This window comes from Daphnia carinata, chromosome 1, assembly GCF_022539665.2.
Source record: "Daphnia carinata strain CSIRO-1 chromosome 1, CSIRO_AGI_Dcar_HiC_V3, whole genome shotgun sequence".
In the NCBI taxonomy this organism is placed as follows: Eukaryota; Metazoa; Arthropoda; class Branchiopoda; order Diplostraca; family Daphniidae; genus Daphnia; species Daphnia carinata.
The window spans coordinates 2,149,337-2,168,387 of NC_081331.1; the positions used below are offsets into that span (position 1 = coordinate 2,149,337).

General features: G+C 40.3%; 2 protein-coding genes and 2 long non-coding RNA genes across 12 annotated transcripts; 2 read left to right on the forward strand and 2 right to left on the reverse strand.

The window, feature by feature from the left end:
* Positions 1-680: 680 nt before the first annotated feature.
* Positions 681-8,096, forward strand: LOC130692604 (protein Fe65 homolog). Of its 8 annotated transcripts, none has more exons than XM_059497499.1 (14): positions 681-810; positions 3,667-3,799; positions 4,185-4,342; positions 4,424-4,596; positions 4,684-4,883; positions 4,970-5,094; positions 5,157-5,257; positions 5,311-5,554; positions 5,615-5,742; positions 6,079-6,245; positions 6,354-6,476; positions 6,539-6,741; positions 6,811-6,990; positions 7,072-8,096. In XM_059497499.1, the coding sequence occupies exons 2-14, from the start codon at positions 3,754-3,756 to the stop codon at positions 7,252-7,254; spliced, it is 2,031 nt and encodes a 676-aa protein (XP_059353482.1). In that variant the 5' UTR covers positions 681-810; positions 3,667-3,753; the 3' UTR covers positions 7,255-8,096. The 8 variants fall into 8 exon arrangements, with proteins under 8 accessions (XP_059353482.1, XP_059353487.1, XP_059353484.1 ...); XM_059497501.1 differs by having other exon boundaries at positions 726-810; positions 3,672-3,799; XM_059497498.1 differs by lacking the exon at positions 681-810 and adding an exon at positions 2,542-2,812.
* A 1,728-nt stretch (positions 8,097-9,824) lies between these two features.
* Positions 9,825-12,761, reverse strand: LOC130692587 (putative fatty acyl-CoA reductase CG5065). The gene is made up of 8 exons (XM_057515732.2): positions 12,465-12,761; positions 12,102-12,350; positions 11,896-12,041; positions 11,645-11,814; positions 11,445-11,577; positions 11,119-11,362; positions 10,793-11,046; positions 9,825-10,728 (listed from the first exon to the last, which is right to left on the reverse strand). The coding sequence occupies exons 1-8, from the start codon at positions 12,675-12,677 to the stop codon at positions 10,584-10,586; spliced, it is 1,554 nt and encodes a 517-aa protein (XP_057371715.1). The 5' UTR covers positions 12,678-12,761; the 3' UTR covers positions 9,825-10,583.
* Positions 12,762-14,638: 1,877 nt separating this feature from the next.
* Positions 14,639-15,861, forward strand: LOC130692612 (uncharacterized). Its single transcript, XR_009001474.2, has 5 exons — positions 14,639-14,760; positions 14,832-14,979; positions 15,044-15,142; positions 15,211-15,297; positions 15,358-15,861. It is a non-coding gene; the product is annotated as an uncharacterized LOC130692612 (long non-coding RNA).
* Positions 15,862-18,209: 2,348 nt separating this feature from the next.
* LOC130692613 (uncharacterized) lies at positions 18,210-19,012 on the reverse strand. 2 transcript variants are annotated; one of them, XR_009001476.2, is made up of 4 exons: positions 18,884-19,012; positions 18,727-18,821; positions 18,476-18,636; positions 18,210-18,370 (listed from the first exon to the last, which is right to left on the reverse strand). It is a non-coding gene; the product is annotated as an uncharacterized LOC130692613 (long non-coding RNA). The 2 variants fall into 2 exon arrangements; XR_009001475.2 differs by having other exon boundaries at positions 18,476-18,649.
* Between the last annotated feature and the right edge of the window lie 39 nt (positions 19,013-19,051).

Here is a 19,051-nt window from a genome sequence, read left to right on the forward strand (position 1 = left end):
AATTTTTGGATGCAAAATTTTCCATCATTTAACTACAAAAAAAAAATCTATGTAAATCTGCTCCCGACTTAACTCCATATCTCCTTTTTCACATCAATCTAGTGTGGCGTGAAGGCGACTGATTTAGAAACCGTTTATGGAAATTTTCTCGGAGTGCGCACGTCGCCTGGAATACTCATTCAACATTCTACCCAGCGGCTCTACAAAATGGGCAATATTAGAAATGGCCTTATTTTAATGTTCATGGCGAACCCCAAAGGTGTGCCGATGGAACAATATTAAATTCAGGCATACTTCAGAATGACGTCAATGAAAGCCAATGGGACTGCTGGTTACATACTGAAGGGAACAGGAAAGTTTAATCACGTAAAGTGCATTTGAGATGTTCATCTTCTCAAAGTAGGGGGTCCAAAGGTTAGACGTTTAATTTCTCATTTTATTTACACAGTCGCGTTAAAATGCCGCAATAAAGCAATCGTTGGCGCAATAATAATACGAAATTCATGAAAACGCAGTATAAATTGCTTAAGGTGCAGTCAGGTGCAGCTGATAGACAAGTTTACTGTATTTTTATTTCAACTGAAAACTTTCCAACAGTGCAACCGTGATAACAGTCATGCCATGACCTTGGTGAGCTAGTCGCAAAATTTCACGGTAGATGGCTTGGGAATCTGTCGAGTCGACAAAACAAATTTGTTGTCTACAATCTATAGGCGTGTGCGTCGGCTGCAGAGAACGAAAAAAGTCACAATAGCTTTTAGGTTGTCGAGTGAGCGATGTTTGGTCAAAGATTATGACATCTCCCGACGGGTAAGTGGATTCTTATCTTCCCTTTTCACGTCTAGATTGACAGTAGTAAACTTCTTTGTCTTATTTGTCTTCTCATTCGGGTCTCATTTATTGGGATGTCGTTTCCTCGTCTCGGAGGGTGGTTTCATTCTTTCTGGCATTGCTTTGGCTCGTGCCACACAAACCAATTCATCATCACATGTGTCTTGGTCAGTAGATCATCAAAAAGAAAGCCACAAAGATTCGCATTATACAGCAGTGCTTCGTTCACAGCGTTTGGTCGATATTTTTGCGTCAGCTGAAAACAAGTTGGAATCGGTTTGTCGCAAAAGGGGTGTGGAGAGAAAAAGGGTTTCAGAGAATGTTAGACGGGCACTCACGTCATGTCGCCATCTTCCACCACAAAAGCAGAAAGCAATTTCGATTTCGTTCATCGATTGCAAAACTGGTTTCAACTACACTTCTAAATGCTAATGCGTATAAAACACATTTTCGGTCCATTTGCTCTTCGTGACTTGCACTGAGCCCTTAACTTTTGCTTGTCCAGCCAATGCACTAGAGGTTTTGTAACATCTTTGATGAAAAAGACAATATCAGGAAATAATCGATCCGTTCTTTTTGGCTCCCACACGCTTAAAGACTTCTGACTAAGCCTCCGTATCACCTCGATAACAAAAGTTGTAATAGGTTTCTGACATTGTATATTCAGAAGCCTTCGGTTTTGAATTAGAACCATACTCCCCTTTGTTAAGAAACCCAAATCTCTACGTGCCTGTTAAATGAAGTGGAACTCCTTTTCCATATAAATAACTGAAGTTCACCGTAAAGCAGAAAACTGAGCTCGTGTTTCTTGCAGTCAATGAATCACAGATAGCGGGTTGGCCATGAATATTGAGAGAATTCGAGACACATGGCATAATCAAGTTCTGGAGAAGGGAAAGAAAAAAGAAAGACTATAGGATTACTAATGAATCCATTCCTAAAGCTCACTGTCGGAATGTTAAGAAGTCTCAACAGTGATATGCCCTTCTCCCTTGCTACGACTACCAGATCATTAATCAGCCATGCATGCCTCTCGGTCTCGCTACGCTTAGGCCGCACGCGTAACTTTTTTTTTATTTCTTGTCCTCCAATTCTCCCCAGCCCAACGAGCTAAATAAAATCGTTAAATATTGGAGAAGAGCTTTTAAGTAACTAAGGTCACTGAATAGGTAGCAAATTGGACTTGTTCTTTTTTCGACAAAAACGAATCTCCTTAATCTAATTTTCAATAATCCATTTTGCTGCTAAAAATCATTGACTAGTTAATGAGGAGTTACTAGGAGCAAATCGTTGAATAGAATATCGCAGCAAAATGGGAAAAAAAACAATCATTAAAATTGCTGTTGGAGTGAGGAAGCCAATTACTGGTTGACGTCGTGGAAATTACGACCCCCAAGTTCGAGCGACAGCCATTAGGATCTTTACGATTTATGTCCAGATTTGTGTGTCTTACGGGAGGAACAAAAAAAATACATTGTGGAACTTTTGACCGCTAAGCGGAGCAATATCGTTCATCAGCGCACATCCCCCGCAGATGCTATATTTCTCTACCCATTCAGCAGACTTTGATGGAGGAGTTGCGCAGGATCAAATCCGCCCCGTTAATATCCGAAAGATAGTCTCTTTCCTTTTAGTTTTTCATAGTGCATCAAACAGCTGGAAGGGGGGGGGGGGGGGGTAATAGGTACGACAGCGACGACGAAAGAAAAGAGCCTTAGTCGATATGCACTGTGTATCGTTCTGTATCGGGGCTTAAGACCTACTACACTGGCACTGGCTTGCGCGCACACAAGGGCACAGCCAGTCGGTGCCCGTCTGTCGATAACGTCGCCCACATTTCCTTTCGTTCTCGACGGCCATCAGTTGGATAATCCTTTTATTTTGGTGCTAAAATCCAATTAGTATTTTTGACCCGTCTCTTTTGTCTATTTTGATTGTGGCATCATGTTTGACCATTGTCGGCCCGCTGTCAACAATTGCGGTATGTTTCCTAGTTCGTTTACTTCACTTTTTTCCTCTGTGTTTTTTGACACCTTATTAGTCAAACGTCAATTAGTGGCAATGGATTGTTTGGGTTCGAACGCAATGACACACGAAAAAAGAAAGCGTTCAAAACTTTCACATTTGGTTTGGATGTGATTAATTTCATTTCGATCGATCGCTGAGAGAAACGTTCTATGAGTCACAAGAGTTACAAGTTGGTCGGCCATCTTTCCCCGCCGCTGTATTGATCGGTTGGTTGCGAAGCGACGCCATATACCTCTGGCCCTTGCAGTGAACACACGGGCGCCTACCCCGTTCTTTACTGTCCTTTTTTTCAGTTCTTTTATTTGAGTTTTTTGTTATTGTACTGCCCGCACGACTCACGCTAAAATTCACTTTCGCTAGTCTGTGACGTCCCTGCGACTTAGATTTTCCTTTCTTTCTTTCTTTTTATTCTTCTTTGTATATATAAAAAAACTTCTCCGGTTGTCGTCACAAGGCACTGTTCCCTAGCTCAGTTGAGAAAGTGCCACGATGACATAAATTATATGAGAAGGCGGAATTTGTTTAGTGAAGACAACATTTTCCATCAGCATTTCTTATGTTGATTCTGGCTGTGTTTTCTCTCTTCCGGTGATCTTGCTTTGTGATAGACGCCGTAGGCGTCATTGCGTTCGAACCCTTTCACACGGCCACGATCGATGCAGCCCAAAAATATTTTTCATCTTCTTCCTTTTTTTTCATTGCTGTTGAATTACGCCCAAAAAAATTCATTGGAGCTATTGGTTGTGTTTTCATTTTGTTGTCGTTATTCTTTTGGATGTATTCGCGGGGGCATGCTCGGAATTACAGTATAGCCTGAGCACGCTACGTTCAGACTTTGGTTCAGTATAACCGCTGATCGGTATAGGAGGCGGGGGGCCCTTATCCTTGTTCAAGATGGGCGACCAGCCGATTTCTGGCCAAGACGAAGACATTTTCCTAGGTACTAACCGCCATGGTTTTCTTTTTTTCTCTTCTTATTATTGTGCGTATTCGTTCTGCCCGATTACCGGAACAACGTTATGTTCGTTGGTTTTATTCATTTTTTTTTCTCCCCATCTTCTTCGGTTCTTTTGCGCGAAATTTCATCGTTTGCCTCAGTGAACGTCGCATTTTTTTGGTGATTTTATTTTATCTTTTTTTTTTTTTTTGGTTCGGTTCGCCTTTATTATGTTATGGATTCTTAATGTAATTCTTTATCTTTCGGCTGCTTCCTTTACGATTGATATTTTTGGCTCGGATCCCTCATTTCTTTTGTGTCTTGTCCAACTTGCATTTGCAATCTGATCCTTTCCAGTAATCCAATCGTCGCTGTTTGTCACCTACAGAGAACGGACGATTGAGCTACGAGAATCCAAACTACCAGCTTCACTTGAACGCTGTCCGTCTGGAAGACGCTCTCAATTCGAACACGGAACACTATAATCTCAACTCTGCCCTGCTCGGCTACAGCATGGACGTCCTCTCTCCACAACTCTCCAACATGGTACGTAAACAATGACATTAACTTAAAGCTTTAACTACTTACTAGGCCTATAAACTGTATCAATGTCGCATCTAATGACAGGATCTCGGCATGGAACTCGAATTGGCCCGGACTGGTTCTAGCACCAGTTTGAGTGGCGGAAATGCCACCCGTCAAAGACGACACTACGCTTCGCTTGATCCCATGTCCATGGGCGTTGACGTCCAAGTGGGTCCGGTGATGAATCTCGGCAGTCCAGATTTTGACAACAATAGGTGTGTGCCCGCCATATTTTTTAAACACGCACTTTTGGATAGATCGGAATCCCAATACAATGTGTGTGTGCGTGATTTTATTTCCAGGGGCGTGTTGGACAATTATGGCACTTCTGTCGATATTGAACAGCGCAAGTCTGCAATGGAAAGACAATGCACTGATAGCAGCAGCGTCGATACGGGCTCTCCGTCTGCGTCGGAGAGTAGCTGCCCTACAGCCACTGGCTGCGATAGTGAGCCAGAAAGAAATGAAGATCAACTGCCACCCGGCTGGGAAAAACACGAAGGTTAATATTTGTTTGAAGCATTCTCTGACAACGACTCGAGTGCTTTACTTCAAAAGATTTTAATATTTTTTCCTCTTATTGTACAGATGACGATGGGCCCTATTATTGGCACATCAAAAGCGGAACTATTCAACGTGAACCTCCTGAGAACAAAGATTCATCTAGCCAACCAGCGATGAATTTTCAACGCCAAATCGTGCGCGAAGCTGAGGTTTGCCTTTTATTTTTATTACAACAATATTTTAGTATACTCATCTTTTTATTATTTTTAAGGCTATTAGTGCCAGCTTCACTCCAGTGGTTCCCAGGAGCACCACTAGCTTTACCCTCTCCGACTTGGACAGCATCCGCTCCAAAGAGGATATGGCCTTCAAGTAATTGTGGATCAAATTTAGAAATTCAATACTCATCTATATTTCAATTCCAGTCTTAATCTTCACGATAGAAGGCGAAGTTTTCCCGTATCGCTCGGCTCCGGTGTTTCTGCAGAATCGCGGAATTCTGCGCCAAAATCGCCAGCTATTCGATTTTCTGTCCGCTCGTTGGGTTGGGTTGAAATAGCTGAAGAAGATCTCACCCCTGAGCGCAGTTCGAAAGCCGTCAACCGTTGCATTGTCGATTTGAGCTTGGGCCGTCATGACTTGCTCGATGTGGTCGGCCGTTGGGGAGATGTAAGAAACAGAATTTTTTCTTTTAATCAACTTTAACAAAAACTATTGATTTTGGAACAGGGCAAGGATTTATTCATGGATCTCGATGAAGGTTCGCTAAAGCTAATTGATACGGAGAATTTCGCTGTTCTGAATAGTCAGCCCATACACACTATCCGCGTCTGGGGTGTCGGTCGTGACAACGGACGGTAATTTTTCCCACCAGAAATTGAAATTGTTTTTTTAGATGTTAGTATCTTCAATTGGTGGAGGTGTTTTAATACTCATTATTCTTTCTTCCCACACTTCAACATCCTTGCGACTTTGCGGGAAAACAGGGAAAGGTAAAAATGAACAAACCAGCACTGCTCGATTGCACTTGGTTGCGTTTCATCCAATTCTCATTCCCGCAACCCATGCATGCTATGCACTTTTTGCAAAAGAAAAAGATGGCACGCTCTCTTCTTTTTTGTTTTTTTGTGTTTTCGTGGCACCAATATCCATGCAAAACATTTGGTGATAATGGATCACTCTTTTTTTGATAGGGATTTCGCTTACGTCGCCCGCGACCGCGTGACACGAAGGCACATGTGCCACGTCTTCCGCTGCGACACGCCGGCCCGCACCATTGCCAACACACTCAGGGACATCTGCAAAAAGATCATGATCGAGCGCAACTTGCAGCACGGATTCGCTAAATCTGCCGACAACGGTAATCGACTCGGTTCTGTTAGGCATTCTTTTTGCCTTCCTCGTGTTTTTGTTTTTTTTTTCTTTACGTTCTTCATTTGTTTTTTTTTTTTTTTTTTTTTTTTTTAAGGTGCTAACGTGGTTGCTAACACACTTGGATGTAGCCCTCTTCCTGCATCTCGTAGCCGGCCAAGCAACTTGCCATCAGAACAACGGCGCCATACCAGCAAAATCGGACAGATATTGTTGTCGAGTACGTTATTGCGCAACGAGCCCGTTCAAATCGATTCTCATCAATGCTTCATTTGTGTTCAGGCCAGAGTTTCCCTACACCAATGGAAGAACCGCGTAAGGTGCTAAAAGCGCAGTACATTGGCAGCCTTCAAGTGCGCCGTCCCAGCGGTATGGATACGCTGAACGACGCCATCGATCAAATGGCAAGCCAAGTACCAGCCGACCAATGGCGAGACGTCAATGTGGCCGTCGCACCTTCAGTAGTTACCATCACCGATGCAGAGGTGAACATTTTTAAAAGCATTTAGCACACGTCGTATCGGCTTGCTAAAAAATCTCGTGTTTCGTAACAGGACGACGAAAAGATCATCGTGGAATCGCGTGTCCGATTCCTCTCGTTTCTGGGCATCGGCCGCCAGGTGGAGAATTGCGGTTTCATCGTCCATACGGCCAACGATGTCTACATCGCCCACGTTCTCTGCTGCCATCCTTCGTCCGGCGCCATCTGTAAGACAATAGAAGCCGCTTGCAAGGTATTATTTCATGGAAAGTCATACCTGATATTGAATTTGTATCCGATGTCATTGTCTTTTGGGTATCGCCGTCTCTTGCAGTTGCGTTATCAGAAATGCCTGGATGCTCACGGTGCCCTTAGGGGACGGATCACCAATTCGTCGTCGACAGCCCAGACGCCGACGGGCCGCAGCTTGGAATCACTGAGTGCTACTCTCAAGTCTGTCTTCGGTTCCATTAGTCTTGGATCAAAAAAGACGAACAAAACTACCGGCGAATCGTGAATGTTTTGCCTCCAGCGCCGATTAAGTCTCCCTTTTTATTATAATTTTTTTTTTCTTTCGTTCAGTGAACAATAACGGTGCGATATGAACAAAAAAAACAGATAGGACTCGTCTTTCGAGGATCATCAAGAGGGATACTCTAATAAAAGTTAAAGAAAAATGGATTACATTTGCCCTATTCAAAGAAAAGAAGATATATCCGCCCCATGCACTTAGTGTATTTACGCTCTTCTCTCGTCTCACAATCCCAAGCATTGTTTCTTCGTCCAATCTTCTTCGCTTTCGTAGAGGTTACCCTCAACTTGAATTCTTTCTTTACCAGGTTAAAAGTGAAAGCTACCAGAACTTCGGTTTCTGTATGAAGAGTGCATACAGATCTGTTTGATTTTGCGTTCCGCCTGACGCCGAACCTCTTTTCAGGTTGAACTGTTCTCTCTCGTTTTTGAAATTATGTGCTGATTTCTTGTCCCAGTTCATTTTTTTTATTGGCATTTCTCTATTGCTGGATGTCATACATTAAAAAAAATACATTATTTAGTGCCATCGCCGATGCGAACTTCTGCCCTCCTTTTTCTAGCATCTCAACGTCGTGTATTAGGAACCCATCTAGTTTTGTTAACTATTTTTGCCCGCACCAACTCTGTAATCTCTATACATACAATGTGCGACGCCTCAAGATATCATCGTTAATCCACGAGTGTTTCAAGAGCTAGACGGTTCGATGAGTTATGTTACCCGGTTCACACACATTACACATAAACACAATATCTTTTACTTGGTATTATAACAAAACGACCGTTACTGATGTCACATTAACAATAAACATTTGACGTTAAAATGGAGTGGTCTGCAGTATGTTTTTTTTAACGTCGAATAGTTAGTTACTTTAACTTGTGAGTGAAAGACAGATGTAAAGCCAAACATACCCCTTAATGACCCAGCTGTTGCTTTCATCGTCCACGACGTCCTTGAAAGCTATTTGACGGACGCTACATCCTTCTACAGGGCATCCATTGAAAGGAAACCTGTTCGAGCAAGCCGAGACACCTGCCGTGCAACCGACGCTTTGTGCAGCTGTCTGCTTATCTGTATGAGTTATGATTGGAAAGCAGCCTACTTCTACTACAATGTATTAATAAAATGTGAATAGAAAATAGGTAAAATGAGAGTTGCGGGTGCTAAACTAGATCGTAGGTTGTATTCTTGGTTAAATTACGCATTGGGATGATTGGTTGTACGGGAATCGGGGGAGAACAAAATTGAACGCGGAGCAATAAATTATAAGAGAAAGGCTAGAACGACCCTGCAAGGATGGCAAATCAAAACAGTAATCTCTTCGATATAATTATCTGTTTAAAAGGAAGGGATAGCTGGCATAGCTTTAAAACGCACTCGATGTAATGCGCCATGAGTCCTGCCAACGGTTGTAGCTAAGCATGCTCTCAACTTGGCAAAAGCAGTAAAAACCAGCCTTGTCCCTGAATGAGTATTGATTATAGAGTAACTTTTTTTCTATTTTTTTTTTCTTATATTTTTAATGAACCATTCACATTTTCGCAACCAAGGGCAAATAAATAATCTTTACCTTATACGTAAATTACGTAACGCAAATGCCCATAAGCATTCTACGTGGTGGTATCTTTAGACTCCACCTGTTTTATCGCCTCAAGTGATTGTTCTCCATTTTCCCCAACTGTTTTTCTTTTGTTTTTGTTTTTACCTTTTTTGCTTTGACAAATTGTAGGGGAATCGTCATTGCGCTAGAAGCGAAGGAAGAGTCCGCTTGTTTTTTTCTTTTTCCTCAATGGCATTTTTTTCGCCCCCACCCTCTCTCCTCAGCGTCTGCCTTTAAGGGTTTCCTGCAAAATTGGGTAAAAGGACATTTGTCATGACTGAGCAGTTCAACTTCTTTATCTATCTGTGTCTCCAAACAATCTCGACAGGACATTTAAAACCAAAGTGTTTAATTTTCTCATAGTTTCTCAACCTATAACTGTAGTCATTCCGAGAATGTTTGAACACGTGAAAAGGAGACGATTCGAGAAAAAAAAAAAAACTCTCTACAAGTGGCAATTTCCCAACAACCTTCTATCCCCTTCGTCACGGCTGGTCATGTTCCAAGGAAGCTCGAGCAGGCTAGGAGGACTGGTCAAAGTCGGAAGCAAGGTCAGTGCTGAAATAGAGATGTACATCTGTAACCGTGGTTCACAACTTGTTGGGTAACTCTACCGTAAGGTTTTCTACCACGTCTACCAGTAGTGTCATGCTGACGTCAATTTATTACTACAAATGCACATTTGCAACTATGTACAGGTAACAGGGTATTTAATGTAACTTACGAACAGTCAACGGTGGAAGCTGCTTTGTGTCAGTGTCGGTTAGGTCTAAGAATCGTCTGTTGAGTTCCCTAATCGTAAACACAACCATTCCTGCTACCACAAATGTGCAACCTTACGTCAAAAACGTTGTGTAACACCCAAAGTGAACAAAGTTGAGTGTAATCCTGTTTAATATCTTTCGCCACTAGGTAACGGATTTGTTTAGGGCTATTTGTTTTCATCCATACGAAGTTTGTTTCATGTTTTTTTATTGTGAATAGTACGTTTAACGTTTAACAGACAGTAAAGCGGTGAATAAAGAAAACAAGTTTCAGACTGGAAATGGAACAAAGAAAAGTATCGGTTTTTCAAGAGCTGTTCTAACAAAAGTTGTTCGGGTAGGGTTTTTCTTTTGAGCAATTGTTTCTGGGGCTGGTCACTGCTATACTTTCACACAGATATATTGTTAACAATATGTCCTAAATGAAAGGTAGTTCTTAATATACTGCCATTCTTTAAGGACGATTGCGTTCTAAGAAGAATATTATTACATTTCGATAAAAGTTTCATCCATTTTGTTTTGATTTTGTTTTTATGGGAAGAAGAGGGAAAACCAGTTTTTCAAATAAAGGTGGCTACTTTCACTAAAGATTTGATTTCAACACAACTTTAATAACAGTTGCCTAAAAGCTAATTGAATAGATTACCTGAACCATTTTTCGTTAAGCCATCCATACCTGATCCTAAGCCGAGCCATCAAAACAAGATATGTAACAAGTTTGGCAGCATCATTAAAGACATTTGAAGATAAAATACGTAACGAGTAGTCGTGAACACGAAATTAAGGAAATTAGAGTATGAAAATGCAGAAAAACAAAATCAATGAAAAGACTTCTACGAAGAAAGTTAGAAAGTAAAACAACCTGCTGATTTACCTACCAGTCTTTCGCTAATAATTTAAGCGTTGGTAAAAAAAAAATTGTGGCTTTTGGTTAATTGCAAGACAGATATTTACACTGACAAAAACTCGGCTAATAGGAAAATGGCAGTTTGCAGACAGATTGCTGGAAGTAGAAATGGCTTAAAAGTACGCAACAGTACTGTAAAGACACTAAAGAAAAACAGGAGACGTAGAACCATTCGTATCGTGTACAACCTGCAAAATTCATCAATACCATCAGTTTAAATATTAATATACTTAAATTTTTGTTTCTAGATACCGGTTGAGGTTGCGTTTTGCAAGTGGCAGAGTGCTGGGATCATCTTTAAGGACGAAACGTCGAGTTCCTAGTACGTAAGTTTCAAAGTAACTTTTCCAATCAATTTCGCGGACGTCAAAATAAAATGTTTTCTTGTCTTGATTTGATAACTCTTCCAGTAAACGAATGGGATTGTTACTGAGGAATCGCCACTGATGTGTTGTGAAAAATTCCAAAGAAGAAAAGGCAAGAGCTGCTTTAGCGTACATTCGAACCTACGGATTGGTAAGAAAGAGCGTGAAAAATTTCTTTTGATTTTCTTATTCGTTAAGAAAAATAGCTCATACCCAACGAGTGCGTTTACCGGTCAAGGTGTAAAACATGTCAAACAAATGGGCTGGGATAGTGTGAAACAGGGCTTGGTTGGCTTTGAACCAGATATCGTTGATTGTGTAAGAAGCGCTGGGATACCACATCATATCTTTGGTAGGATATTTCAACCAAGAATCTAAAGCAAAACGTCTCAAACCGCCCCAGGTGAGTGGGTTTCGATGGCCAGTGGTACAACTATAGACAGGCACTTCGTTTGGTCTGATAATAAAGAAATCCATGTTGGTCAGGGTGAATATTACTTGCCTGTTCAGCTTCATCTTTAACACATTGGTTTTTGTACCTACGAATGGCTAAATGCCAGGCTACAGCAATCATTAAATTGATTGGGTAATCAACGGGGATGATGTCACTAACTAGTTCTGAGTTAATCTTCATGATGCGGAAGAATCCTTTCCCGACGGCGGCTATTGTCCCTATATCGTAAAGTATCATAACGTTAACAATTATTTAAAATGATGTAATAGTTATATTTTGTTGTACCTGTTGCCCCGTTATAATTGTCAACCCAACCTGGAATAGGCTCTTTGAGTGCTCCGGTAACAATGGATGGCCTCACGATTGCCAATGGAACGTTCCCACATTGTTCTTCTAGCAGCTGCTCGGCCAAGGCTTTAGTGTAAGTATAGGTATTGGGGCAATTTCCTATTAGTCTAAAGAATATTATCACAGTGAGATCTACTGATATTCATAGACTGCAAAATGTAACATTTCTCTCTTAGGTAAGCCCTTACTCTGGCGCAATCTTTTTTACTACGTTGTCGTCGAGGCAGTCAAGCAATTGAATTAATTTAACAGGATCAACTTGCGAACGATAGACCTGTTCTTTCATTTCTTCCCGGTCCAAATTGTTAAAAGCCGTTGATACGTGAACGAAAGCCTGCATAAATTGGTTGGTTATGCCTCTATTTTAAAATTTGTAATCAAGACTTAAAAAAACCTCGAGACGCTTCATTTGACGGCAAATGTTCAATAGTTGCATAGGTCCTTTCACATTCATCTCGATGGCGTCCTTGAGCTCTTCATTGAATTTGATAGTTGCCGCAGAATTGAATACAATAGAAACGTTTTCAATTAAGAGATGCATATCAGAGACCGATAGACCTAATCCAGGAAGCGTCACGTCGCCCGCCGTAGCCGTAAGTTTTGACATAACATTCAACTGCTGTTTCCTGACCGTATCGAATATCTGCGAGAAAAGGAATTGCTATTTGGGCACTACTTTGTTCCTAACTATTTTTGTTTTCTAGAACAGGTATGAGGACGTGTTTTCTTTTTTAAATGCAAAATTTAAAACTCGTACCTGGTTGTTGATCAGATCCTGCAAACGACATTCGACACTCTGGCCCTTGGACGGTCGCATTAAAAGGTAAATACGCTCAATTCCGGGACAGGATCGTAAAAGCTTCTCTACTAGCACTTTACCCATAAAACCCGTCGCACCGGTGATAAAGACGGAACGGCCCTTATAAAACTCAGGTATACTCAGTTGTTCCATGTTTGTATTTTCTGACATTGAGGTAGTCGGAAAAATACGAACAGTATAACACCAATGCAAGACGTTTTCTCGTGTAACACTATTTGGTGACTTAGTTTCTGACGGTAGGCTGCCGGAGCTTTTATTTCTTCTTGTCCCACTATGGAGAGACTGAAAGTCGTTGATAGATCCGTAAGGCAACAACTTTCTGGGGCACGGCTACAAAAAATCAAGTTTAAATGAGAAAGCCAGATTGAAAGTCTTAGCGAAAGTAAACACGTCTATAGATGCTGATCAACATTTCGACGCAATAACTTGACAGGTTGGTATGTTACGGGTTACGATTTTAGCCATCGGATAAGCACAGAGTCTCATCGACAGCATAACCGGTAACATTTGTCGCTGGGATAGGTTGTTTTCGTTAGGCTCGCGAGTTTCTCATTTCCTAGATTGTATACAACAACGGGCGCAACTAAAAGTCCTTCAACTTGAGATAAGTTGTCATATAAGTGTAAGCTTTCTGGCTAACTAGAAGGAATCAAGTTTAGCAGCGAAAGCCACTCGACGACTGAAAGTCTTCGCGAAAGTAAATTTTTCCTGTAGACAAACTTATAGAATTATCCAGATTTCCGGCGAAAAATCGAAAGTTTAAAAGATATTCAACGTACGCGCCATTAGCATCACAGCACTAGGTTCCGTGAAATGTTTTGTACCATTCAAACCCGTGTATGCAAATATAAAAATCCGTGTGTACCATCCACACAAGAAACCTGATTTAGTTTTAGATTTGTCAGGCTGCAAGGTTAATCGCGACAAAGATGAGCTACAAATGATTCTAGAGGCAAAGAAAATTTGTATTACACTAATGTTCATCATGCGTATTAGAGTGTTGAAAAGGAAGATGTTGATAAACAAAATAATACTATCACAATCCCTTGTGTTTTTTTACCCTAATGTGCGTAAAAATCAAATTATCCGTGAAAGCGACCCCATCTCTGAATTGCCGTTGCGTTTTCTTTTTTCAAGTACATCATATGAATAAGTAATACACCTCAGATAATTAAAACAACTTTCACTTTTGCTATGACCGACCGGATCTCGATCGACCTAGTTGCTTTGCTTGCCTTAGTGTATATATACTGTACATAGTAATCCTATGCCAAAAAAAGAACACATTCCTAAGTGCGGAGACATTTAAACTCGTATATAGATGAATCAGGCTCATACAGATTCGTCCGGTCGATAACCAAGTTCACAAGCGAATGAACAAAACTGATGCGTACATGCATATCTCAAAGACGACTAAGATGTTATCCATTTTCTTCAATTTCCCGAGTGCTTAAAAAAAAATTTCTCAGGCTCGCTTTCATAAACAAAAATTGCCAACTAATAGGCTACTAGGTAAGCTGAAAACAACCTTATGGAATGCGTCATCCTTGACTTGGCAGTAACCAGCATGATATGGTTTTTAATGCCATCTTTTTATGTGAAAGAGAAAAAAGAAACGAAATTTTTGAGACGTGATAAAAAAAAAATTCGATATTAGTTTGGCGATCAAATGATTTACGGTAAAGGAACCAGCAATTAAGGAATGTACGGGAGGCCACAGGACCCACTTTTTTACTGACAACCCTTCGTTTCATGTTTACTATTTATTTCGGGAATTTTAAAGAGATCCTGCACTGGCATCACTGACAACGTACCTTCCATTCCAACGCCCCATCAACCATTTTGGAAATACACCGACTATTTCTGCTGCATAGCGCTAGCGCTATAGCGTACTGGCGCGCTATCATCAGAAATATTCGGTGCCTTTCAAAACGATTAACTCAATGAAAAAAATAGCAATTTTCCCAGAATCAGCATTCAATTCTGATTATATCTATGGCAATCCGTTTTACCCCCCCCCCCCCCAAAAAAAAATTGGCCTTTTTTTTCTTTTTTACAGCTATGGCCATCTAGCGGCCAGATTCCTATTTAATTTTCTGATTCATTCCTTCAGACATGGATTGGATAATATGGTTACTTGAACACTGGATTTGCAAATGCAGTACAGCTGACTTATGTTTCACATGGTCAGTTGGAGATTTCCCAGGCAAAATTTCTAGTAACTCAGCATTTGGTACCATCTTTACTATAATTTTATACAGTATCCTGCATGTCTCATTAATTAAGATTTAAATCCTTTTATAGATTGTCACATCAGTGAGCAAGGTTCAGTTTAGGGATTGAGAGCCCTCAGCGACTATAACACCTAGCCCATATTCAAATTGTAGCACTTGATTGCTGCCACTGATTCTTCAAAATGCCTATCTTGTATGGAATGCTTGACAGCCAAATGGTACTCCGACGTCACATAAATATCAATTGTTTACTTTATTTACATTTATTAAAAATTTTTGAAGGAATGATTTAAACAAATGCCAAAGGTGAGATATGCTGGAAAAGCTTGATATGAATGTGTAGACGTAGTTTTGGAATTCAGAGGTGCAGCCGGCTGTTGGGTAAAATTTCATTTAAATTTTGTTTCAATTCAATATGTTTTAGTTACTATTTGTGTGATTACACAAAGGATTGCGCCATCCAGGCAATGTGGATATTCTGCCATGTACATGATAAACCGAGGATTCTTCGTCAACATGCAAGATGTTACTCCCTGGTAATGCTTTTCTGCTGAGTTTGTTTAGTTTTCTAATTTTAATTGTCAATGTTGTATTAGTAAACTACTGTTGGCGGAAAAGCTGATACATTGGGAAAACGGTTATGGCAAGTGCGATGAATAAATCACCATAGGTCAGTTGTCTTGCCTTCACAATTGCAACGAAGATGAATCATGGAGTCAAAAACATTAAAAGGTGGTACTATTTTCAATTTTTTAATTGTTTTAATTGGTGTATCGCTAAGTGCTGATACATGTGTAGAACATGCTGGAATTCATGTCATCCTGGAGAGGACTAAAAAAAACGAGCTTTATCCAGGAAGCAGCTCATTAATCATGTCCCAAACGATTGTCTGCGTCAGCCAGCAATCTTTCAATGGCTAACAAGCATTTAATAGTTTTGAAAATCGCGGTTTGCACTCCCTAAGGCGACATTCCTTAATCCTCACCTGTCAATAGATTTGAGTGCAACCATTTCTATTCTGAACTGTCGCCTACGAAATTCTTTTTCCATAAAACCAGGTGATATGATGTTATAATGGAAATTGTTGTCAAGACTGCCGATACCAGGTACATTGTTTATCTTAACGTTTAGTGATCAAAACAACCAACTTTGTAACCTATCTGTTTTTTATGGTGCATGGAACGTCCAACCGGAAAGCCCATGGAAGATCTCTGTGTCGAACACGAAGGGTTCTTCCAAACTTTCGTATTCAAGTTTTGGCTATGGTGATCATTTGCAACTGCATAGCCTTTTAGAAGCTCCTGCCAGGAATCTACAGGAATATGGCAGATGATGAATTTATGTACCATGTAAGCGATATCAATAAGAACGTCTTATGCTTATCTATGTTTTATTTTCTTAATTTAGATTAATAGCAATAGTGAACCTGCGAAGGTTTCTGGTTGGGATGTGATGACGAAAAGTTATAATAATTTGAAGTACAGAATTGAATTTCCCTCCATCAGTCGCCTGTGTATTCCCGCGTATTACGGTATTAATTATTAAAAAATTGAAGTGCATATCTGGGCTCCCTTCCTTTCCGTAGCCCCGTTTCCCCTTGACTCGTAATAAGCCCGTAGGGGGTCATGCCCCTACTGTACGGTATATATAAAAATAACATATACCGAGGTTTGGAGGGCTCTGGCCGGAAAGGGGACGTGGGGGTCCGCTTAGTCCGATGATGTGTTCACGGAGGGCGACGTGGCTACCCACAAATCCGAACTAAAGGTTAATCGCTCCAGTAAAAATGTTCCAAATCTTCGGCTCTTCTTCCGGCTTCTCTTAGCCAATCACCGGGTAATCTCCCCGGTGGGTCAACAAGGCAGTGTCTCCCCCTGCCTGGGTTGACGGCAACTTTTGAAAGGGCTATTGTGCCTTTTTAAAGTTGCAAAAATAATTCTAATGTGCAGAGAATTGTCAATAAAATTTTTTTTATAAAATATTTTTTCCAAAATTTGTTTCTTTTGTTGTCTGTTTTCGCTGTGTTCACACAATACGTTTATCAACTTTTTTTTTAGTTGGCGTGCTCATTTCATCGTTTTTGCCACCGTGAGGTATGCATCATTCCCATAGGTTTATCGTTTATCTGTAAGTATTTCATTATTATTTATTACACTCTTTGAATTCTTCAACTTAGATTCAAGGAACAACGTGTAATACATGGATATTTTCTGAAGTAATTTTATATTTGTATTTTATTTTACTCGTATTGGAACCGATCCCCAGACATTCAGCGTGCAACGCCGATGCTCTAACATTGAGCCACGAGATATATTTAAATTTTTTATTATCGCATATCATAGGTTATCGTCTAGGATGTTTATGCAGTCTTTCACAACTATATGTTTATCTGTCCATTGCTTACATAAGGTCCATAGCTCTGTGGTAGAGCCTTTAGCTGCTATATATGTTACCTAGGGTTCAAACCTCAGTAGATGTATAAAATGAAGCAGAATAAATGTAGAAAAGAATGTTGCAGTATTGCACTTCACTTTTATTCTAAGTGTAAATGCAAGTCCGCAAGTGACTAGAAAAAAGCCAACTTGACATCATATAATTCATGGTTCATTGGTAAAGCATCGGCGCGGTATGCCAAACATCCAGGGTTCGATCCCTAAATAATAATAGAATGCTTACAGATAAACGATAAACCAATGGAAACATTGGTTACCATCAAAGGTGGCATAAACAATAAAAGTGAATCGAGCAAGCTAAATGAAAAAAAAATTGAAAAATGTAATGTGTAAACACATCGAAAACAGACAACAAAAGAAACAAATTTTGGAAAAAATATTTTATAAAAAAAATTTTATTGACAATTCTCTGCACATTAGAATTATTTTTGCAACTTTAAAAAGGCACAATAGCCCTTTCAAAAGTTGCCGTCAACCCAGGCAGGGGGAAACACTGCCTTGTTGACCCACCGGGGAGATTACCCGGTGATTGGCTAAGAGAAGCCGGAAGAAGAGCCGAAGATTTGGAACATTTTTACTGGAGCGATTAACCTTTAGTTCGGATTTGTGGGTAGCCACGTCGCCCTCCGTGAACACATCATCGGACTAAGCGGACCCCCACGTCCCCTTTCCGGCCAGAGCCCTCCAAACCTCGGTATATGTTATTTTTATATATACCGTACAGTAGGGGCATGACCCCCTACGGGCTTATTACGAGTCAAGGGGAAACGGGGCTACGGAAAGGAAGGGAGCCCAGATATGCACTTCAATTTTTTAAATATAAAATACCGTCTCGGGAATCCGAATGAAGTATAGAAATGTCATGTTATCCATCCAATCATTACAATTTATTCAGTGTCTTGCCCCAACCAAGAATCTTTTCAGATCCAATGTTACTATTAACCTATACTGAGAAAAGAAAAACAACACCATTAAGCATCTCAATTGTTGCTCATGTGACTTACATGACTCATAGATTCAACTTCTGGTGGAAGCTTGGGAAAGGACATACAAATTGCAGATTAACATCATTGTATAAGGCTCTTGAATGATAAACTAGCACCCGTAGAATGTTGCATTGTTGATAGTTGTGTTCCCAGTATATGAAAATCCTTTCCTATTGGATACATTTTTTTTTTTGTAGATTAGACATGGTTGGCAAAAAGGAGGAGAAATGCTTCGTCATAAATTCAAAAATTTTTCAAGAAAATTCCTTTCATACCTAAAGAGTCCATGTATGATGTTCATTGCTGCAATGCCAGCGAAGTGAAACATCTTCAGGGCCATTTAACTACCCAGCTTCACCAACACTCTGAACGTAAAGGACAAGTTGTTCTTTAGCAAGAGAAGCAGAATTATTTGAGGCTTCTAGCTGTGACAGAACTATAAAGGATTGCTGTTATACAAGATTCATTTACACAAGATGGTACTTCTCATCAGACAATGTGCATACTCTATTACTTTACCTCATACCTTAATGGTAATGCACTCTCAGTGTTTTTTCAACTGTAGGCTCACTCTTCCATCCTGTAACACTTCCAGACTTGACTTGGTTCCCCACTAAAATTCTGTGAATGCAAAATAATAGCATTAAAAATACTTTTTCGATAGACAAAAAACCGAAAAGTACCTAATCCATGTTTGATGTTGAACTCATGCCATTTCTGGGTTTCCGTACCACACCCATTTTCGGCAGTCTTTATGGTAATATTAATCAAAGCCACATGTACCACTATGAAATGGATGTTGAAAAGCAAATAAAAACCTGTTGAGATGGATATCAGGAGAATCAGAATAG